This window comes from Anneissia japonica, unplaced genomic scaffold, assembly GCF_011630105.1.
Source record: "Anneissia japonica isolate Jap-2015-1 unplaced genomic scaffold, ASM1163010v1 scaffold287580_len341680_cov180, whole genome shotgun sequence".
NCBI classification, from domain to species: domain Eukaryota; kingdom Metazoa; phylum Echinodermata; class Crinoidea; order Comatulida; family Comatulidae; genus Anneissia; species Anneissia japonica.
The window spans coordinates 295,797-303,893 of record NW_022717063.1 but is presented as its reverse complement, the minus strand read 5'-3'; the positions used below and the strand labels follow the sequence as shown (position 1 = coordinate 303,893).

At 33.9% G+C, this 8,097-nt stretch overlaps 1 protein-coding gene across 1 annotated transcript in view; it reads left to right on the top strand.

The window, feature by feature from the left end:
- The window catches only part of LOC117110091 (G-protein coupled receptor GRL101-like), a 49,497-nt gene extending 45,841 nt beyond the window's left edge, over positions 1-3,656 (top strand). The window contains exons 18-21 of the mRNA XM_033252677.1: positions 519-717; positions 1,241-1,891; positions 2,000-2,168; positions 2,567-3,656. Of these exons, the coding sequence (XP_033108568.1) occupies positions 519-717; positions 1,241-1,891; positions 2,000-2,168; positions 2,567-2,766 (1,219 nt within the window). The 3' untranslated portion in view covers positions 2,767-3,656. The remainder of the gene's footprint in view (positions 1-518; positions 718-1,240; positions 1,892-1,999; positions 2,169-2,566) is intronic.
- Positions 3,657-8,097: the final 4,441 nt, after the last annotated feature.

The window sequence follows — 8,097 nt, the reverse complement described above, 5'->3', positions numbered from 1 at the left end:
TATATATATAGAATTTATTAATATTGGATTATTATTTGTAATGTTTAGATTTATAAATTACCAGCATTCAACTACAGTACTATTTCTGTCTCTTATACACATCTAGATGTGTATAAGAGACAGATATATATATATATACAATTTATCTGCAGCGTGGCAGTGTAAATGTTCAATAAGAAATACTGTACAAATAAAGTATATGTAATAAGGATTAACATTAGAGGGAAATATATATACATACACACATACGTAAAATACATAACTTAAACTGCAAATCATTTATTATCATGATGTATTTTTATTGTATTTTGTTGAATTTTCATGGAAATAAATGTCGTTTCGTATCGTATAGGCCTAATCTTTGATTAACACTTACACAGTAGTCCTGGATCTATAATAAGGTTCTAGACTAGGTTCTATGCCGGTGTGTGGTATCCATTGAATGTTAAATTTGATTGGTTATTTTGTTTCACTTTATTATACAATATTCGATTACTGAAGACATAATTTTGTTATAGATATACGGATGAATTTCGTTTCTGCTGCATGTCTGAAGGAGTCCCAAACTGCTATCCGGAGCCGGACGCGTTTTCGTCTTGTGACGATCTGATGTCAAACTACGTGCTCCGTGTCAGTATTTGGGTTCTTGGTGTTACGGCGTTTCTTGGAAACTTATTGGTTATAATCTGGCGAGTAACCCACAATCGAGAAAATAAGGTAATCCAAACACACCTAGACAAGTAAACGAGGTATACAAACTGTCACAATGTCTCTTTTCTTTTCACTTAAAATGCATTTGAAAAAAAAAACTCCTAACATGAAACCCATGTTTTTCAGTTCCATGAGCAATAAAATGGCACTGAATGAAAAATTGCAGATGACCATTTTGTTTGCGATGGCCCTTTATTTAAACTTACATATGTTATCTGTGTATATTTAAACTACTTTTATCTTATTTTCTATATTTTATTATTAGTTTTCTAAACTACAATAAAATTCACATGATAGAAGTTGTAATGTACCGTATATTTACAAACGTTTTGTGAGAGTAATAACTACCTCACTATAATTTTAATAATAATAATGATATGAGGATTATATTGACGGTGATGGCGATGAATAATATGATAATCATGATGATAATTGTTATAGTAATGATAATTATAAACATTGTAATTATAATAATTATGTTAATAACATTAACATGTTCTTAACTGACTTTATTCTTTTATACATTTAGGTACACTCGTTCCTGATCACTAACCTGGCGGCAGGGGATTTCTGTATGGGTGTTTATCTTCTGATCATTGCCATCGTTGATCTTACCTACCGTGGGGAATACATCATTCACGACATGGAATGGCGGAGCAGCTCGTGGTGTCGTTTCGCTGGATTCTTGTCAACGTTCTCCAGTGAATTATCTGTCTTCAGTTTGACAATAATAACTTTACAGCGACTTACGTCAATTCTTTTTCCGTTCCGTTCCAAGAACATGGAGCTAGGATGGGCCATGAAAATGATGGCACTGACGTGGTTGCTTGCAATATTCCTCGCCATTTTACCCCTCTGTCGTGTAAATTATTTCGGTAACTTCTACGGAAGGTCAGGAGTTTGTTTGGCTTTGCATATAACTGGTGAAAAGACTTCTGGGTGGGAGTATGCAGTTTTTATTTTTCTTGCAATCAACTTGCTTTCTTTTATCATTATCATTTTATCTTACGTGATAATGTTCGTCGTGGCCCGCCGCACACAGAGAGCAGTTAGGCCACAAAATCGCGGTGACAGCATGGCAATGCGCATGACGGTTATAGTCCTCACAGATTTCTGCTGCTGGATGCCTATAATATTTCTTGGTATTGCTTCATTACTTGGTGCATCAGTATCTCCAAAGGTAATGTTTTATGTGAAAAAAAAATATTCGGTTTTTTTTAGCTCAAATTATTGATTTTTTAAAGTCACATTTTCTTTCCAACATATTATTATTATTATTATTTGATAGGTTTACGCTTGGATAGCCGTGTTTGTTTTACCATTGAACGCAGCAATAAACCCTCTACTTTACACATTATGGACGTCACCTTACGTTCGTCGATTCTTAAAGAAGGCACGGCCTTCGATGCGTTCGTTATCAACATACTACACCGATACTAGACATGGGAGTGTAAGAGGTACTATTTATGTACTATATTTTGACCAGTACAAAACTGCATAAATTTTCATTTCAAAAATTTCAAAAGGGTTTTTGGGATCATAAAATACACTGTGTTTGCGGTTCAATAATCATTATATTAATAATGGTATAAGCATGTTGTACAGTATATTTTTTGTCATTATGATGTTAATTTGGAGCCTAAGTAAAACTTATTTTCGGTTGATTTTGTTTGAAATTAGTGTCATAAACTACAGTGCACTTAATGAATATTGTTTTTAATTTTTTTTTGTTGTAATTTTCTTGTTTTTAATGAAATCCAATAATGTAAAATTGTACAATAGGCCTACGCCTACTGTTGCATAAAAATCAACAGTAATTTCGGTCATTTGATAGTTTATATTTTCAATGTTTCAGAGAACCATCGTTCAGGGAATAATTTCAAAATGAGGATAAGTCAAAGGTCTAAAAAAACTTCACTCAAGTTCATCCCAAGTTCCCCACCAAAGAATAACAACAGCACCACCAACAAAAGGACGGATGCAGGCGTCATAACAAACGATGAACAATATAACAAATTACTCTCAGACCAAAGGAATAAAGATTCATATGAATAATACATCAACAATTTAGTATTGTTTGTTTAGTACTCATTATTTCTGAATTAAAATGTGTGTGCTTGTATAATCTAAGGATCGTTCAATAATATTAGCCTGATTTGTAAATTATGTGGATAAGAACGATTGTTTAATAAATACTGTATTACAAATTGTACCTCTTGCAATTTGAGCTTCCGGTGATAATGCATTAGACTAGTAGGCGTATACTGGGTAGAGTAATCGGAGAATATTCAGTGGGTATGTTCGAATAATCATGACAAAAGTAAAGATCCCCCTCCAATTAAAGACCCCTCTAATTAAAGACATCTCCAATTAAAGTCCACTTTTCTTGGTTCCCAATTTAAAAAATGTCTTTTACTTTTTAAATTCTAATTAGAAGCCAAAGCTGCAAAGACCATGGAAACCCCGATCCCAGAAGTGGTACTTAAATGGAGGGAGACCTGTATGGTCTTGTTTTAACATTCTATACAGACATTTTTGATAAATAATTAACCGTACTTATAGTTTGTAGAATAATATTAATAGTATAAAAACGTGTAACATTTCAGAGACATGGATCGTACTGAAATAACACGGTATTAATTTATTTGCATTTTGGTTATTACTTGATACTGTAATCGAGGTTATTATAAAGATTGCATGTTGAATCTTTTATCATTCACGTAAAGAAATTACGTGTGTGCACGAACACAGGTGTTCAATTAATTTCTATACTTTGCTCGTCCCCTTGTTCCCTGTTTATTTATTTTGATACATTCAATATTAGAAGTAGCTGTTACTAAAAATTGTATTGTTAATCAACACACAGTTTAAACAGGTCTGTATATTATATATTTCTCGTAATGACAGAAAATGAATAAGTTAAAAAAGAAACAACTTGAGAAAAGTTTATTTAATCGCATGTTAAATTTATAATTATTTATTACTTAAAAAATATTTCTATCCTATCCGAAGGGATGTGTTTCACACTGATTTTTTTTTATTGCATTGTTAAAGAAATATCTAGATATATAGGCAGGCCTATCATGGTTTATTGCACACTTCACACCTTGTTCGCACGTTTGGATATTGTCAAGTTGGTAGCTGAATGAATGTTTTAACTCACGGAAGTTAAAAATCTTGTGCCTGGGCTCGACAACTGACGTTAGCCCTCTGGGGTCTAATGAAATATAATTACAATTTTATTACCCTTTAAAACAAATAAACTAAACATTTCTATAATTATCATTATTGTTTAATCCCCCCCCCCCATACGAAACGAATAAGCTCAAGATAATTTTTTAATGGTAATCTATACTAAAACCACTGAATCTGAATGCCTGTCCACCATCAACGCTCTCCGAATATACTGCAGTATTGAGTTTTTTAATGATGATGATAATGATGATGGTGATGATGTTGATGGTGAAGATGATGGTGATGATGATGATGGTCATGAATTTCATGAAGATGATGTTCATAATAGTTGATGATGAAGATGGTGATCATGGTGATCATGACAACGATGACGACAATGATGGTCATGATGTTGTTGATGATTGTGACGAAGATGATGATAATGTAATGATGGGCAGATATTGCATTGCATAAAATTAATGAGTTAGGGCCCGTTTCTAAAATAGACGATGACCTGCAGTAATATGGTAGAACGCCATTCATCTTCACAAGCAAACTATTTCAAGCGTACTCCTCAATGGCGTTTTTCCAATGTCAATTCCTCACTTAATTTACGTCAGGTTAGTTATTAATCAGGTAATTTAAAAAATATAAACAGAATAAGGTGATGCACTTTAGTGATATAACCTTGATTATTTTGCTACAGATTGATTAATTATTATGCAGTGTATATCAGTTCATATAATTGTTTATTTTGTTATGTCAAAAAATAAAAGCATTTAATGCCTCACGGTGTAGTCACACAGTGTCTGGTAAAACTAATGATGTACCGTAATCGTGTGGTGTTTCGTAATACTAACGGCGTACTCGTTTGGGGGTGGTACGTGTATCTTAACACCATTTATTCCAAATCAACAGCAAATTATCGCCTCTAACAGGCAGGTCCAGTCGTGTGGTATTTCTTAATACAATTGAACCCCTATTAAAGGGACACCCTCGGGACCAATAGTGTCCCCAAAAGGAGTGTTCCTTATTTAGGGACACTAACCGAAATTGACCTACGAATTAAATAATCAATTGTAAAAAAATGAATGCAAATAATAATGTTATACTATCCCTGTCATTATCTGACAGCACAGAATCACAGGCATCACATTTTCTCCATCCAATCCTGTTATTTCTTATCCTATCCTATTAAGGAGACACCTTCGGAGTGTTCCTTATTTAGGGAAACAAGGGCGCAGATTTTTTTTTAAAGGTAAGGAGAACTGAATTTTCCCACCTGAGCCTCACGATGGTTGGGGCCGAGGTTGGAAAATTTGAGAATATAGTACCTCTAGATGGCCGAAAATTACATTCTTATATAGTAAAATTCATCATCATCACATTACCATTATAAATGAGGAGAGATTTTCGATGGTGAGGGGTGGGGGGGGGTGCTGCATTTTTTTCGAGCGAAGTGGATTTTAGGCTAATGTCCGCACCCTGGCTGGGTGCTTCTGCAGAGCCCTAGTGGGGGTTCAAGGTGAAGCCCCCGAAGCTCTGACAAATTAGAATTTTGAGGACCTTATATAGGCCTAATGCATTTCTAAACCCCATAATTTGTAAATATGTTATTTAAATTTTCATTAATTTGGGACCTGAAGTAGTAACGTTTTATGTCCTTTGCATCTGTAGGCCTACAGGTAACATTGTTCACAATTGATCAACCTGCATTCACTGCAGCTAATCAATTTCCAACAAACTTCATACCATATTAAAAATCAACGGTTAAGAGTTGGTGAATAAAATGCTATTCATACTATAGCATGATATTAGGAACGATTTTACTGAAATAATAAGTTTTAAAAGTGGACCTTTTGAAATGTGGGGTCCACGAGCAGAGCGCCGTGCGTTGGGTATTTGTGGGCGAAGCTCCTGGAAGCCACGACAAAGTTGCATTAAGAGAGCCTTATATAAAGATTTCTGAAACACATTATTTGGTAATATTCTATTTAAATTTTCATTTATTTGGGTGTTGTTAGGGACTACAGCAACTAAGAATTAACGTTTCATGTCCTTTTGCGTATACAATAACATTGTCCTATGGAGGTATTATACCGTCCATAATGAATCAACAATCTACAAATTTCGTGCCACAGTTATTAAAATCAACGACAGGCAAATGAAATGCAATGTTTTTAAAAAGTGGACTTTAGGAAATTTGTGGTAGTTATGGTTGCGAAGTAGCATTGTCAAAGCCTTTATATAATGGATTTCTGAAACCCGCAATTCGTGAATATTCTATTTACATTTTCATTCATTTGGGTGTATTTTAATGAAATAATGTAGGTTTAAAAAAGGGGACCTTTTGGAATATTTTAATCAAGACGTGTCCTCCCTGCCCCCCACCCCCAATGATCTGCGCCCATATGTTGGGACACTAACCGAAACTGACCTAAGAATTCAATAATCAATTATTTAAAAAAATGAATGCAAATAATAAATGTTATACTGTAATATAATCACAAGCATCACATTTCCCTATTCAATCCTGTTTTTTTTTAGAGACATAATTTACTAGGCGTAAAAAAGAAATAATCAGACAAGTTATGTAAAAAAGTGGCGGATTCAAGAAAGGAAGGGGCGGATTGGTGGCGCCAATCAATAAAAAAAAAATGGAGAAGAAAAGAATATTCAAATTTAAGTCTGAGAGTGCCATTTCCGGCCATCTAGGTTCCATCATCATACAAATGTACTTCAGCCATGGAGGTTGCTCACCCCGGCCCCAACCACGGTGGTTGGATCATGGTGCGTGGACTCTTGTAAAGTTTTTCCCTGGGCCTCATCAATTTCGAATTTCTGGATTCTCCACTGACAAAAGGATAGTACAGTATTTTACCAAGATCATGGAGTTACTATTTATTAATAGGAAATAGTAGTAGGAGTATTGAAAAAATGCAAATAACATTTTAGAACAATACCATAAAGGAAAAACATAATGGCAACCACATGTGCATTTTTGTATCACCAAAAAGTCATTCTCATTAGAAAGCCTAGCAAAAACTGTTTTTTAGCTAGGAGAAAATATCCTACATAAGTAGAATTTGAACCTAGAATCCTGGTTTTTCGAAGGCAAGCATCTTAAAGCCAGGCTCCGATGAAATTTATTTATGTTGTATATACTGTAGGCCTACAACTGATTTTTCTAAGACATAACACTTGTTATTTGATGAAAAGTTCATGAGGAACGGTTAATGAGATACAGAATTTTTGAATTTTAAAAACTGAGTAAAAAGGGGCGTAGTAACCCCTTATTCCACCTCCCCACCCCCTCCGTTTTTAAATATTCAAAAATCTGAATCTCATTAACCGTTCCCAAATTTTTCGTCAAATATGCTTTTTGTGTCTTAGGAAAATCAGTTGTATAAACATATCAAATTTGTTTTCCTCCGGAGCATGACTTTAATCAAGCTACAGCACAAACTGGACCTACATATTATCTTCTGTTGACTTCACTGGAATCAACAAAATTATAACAGTATTTCCGCACCAAAAATTAGAGTCAGACTTAAAACATTTATTCAACCAATAGATAATAAATAGTAATCAACAATAAGACAAATAATTAATTATTTCCATTTGATAATTAAATTATACTACAGATTCTATTGGTTAACAGAACAATTACTTAAAGGAGGCACGATTTGTTCTATCAATCTACTCAGCGCAGTCCTACGGTGTACAAGGTAGGCTGGCGTAACGTCATGTAAGCAAGTCAACTTCGTCTACACAACATATCATAAGTTTATTTTTCATCCCATTATCAATTATCTTATGGAAGAACAATGTCTTTAATTTTGAATATAGTCTTGGAAATGGGGGAAATATATAAATCAATTTTTAAAATAATTTGCTCGTTTTGAGAACTGATGTAAAAAATTATAAATTTTATAGAAATCAATGTATTTACAAATATTTACCTCTAATTTCACCCCTGGAAATAAAATGATAGATAAATTAAATCACTGGAAGTGTATCTATTAATTTTATTATTATCGAGTAGGCCTATGGAATCATACATTCAAAAGCAAAATATGATTAAAGCGGCTACTAATCGACATATTCATAATTGTTTTTATTCAATTCTTTATTTTTATAAGAAAAAAACAAACGACAAAAAAAGACAACGCCTCCACTTGGGACCGGGGAGCCCCCCCCCCCCCCCCCCCC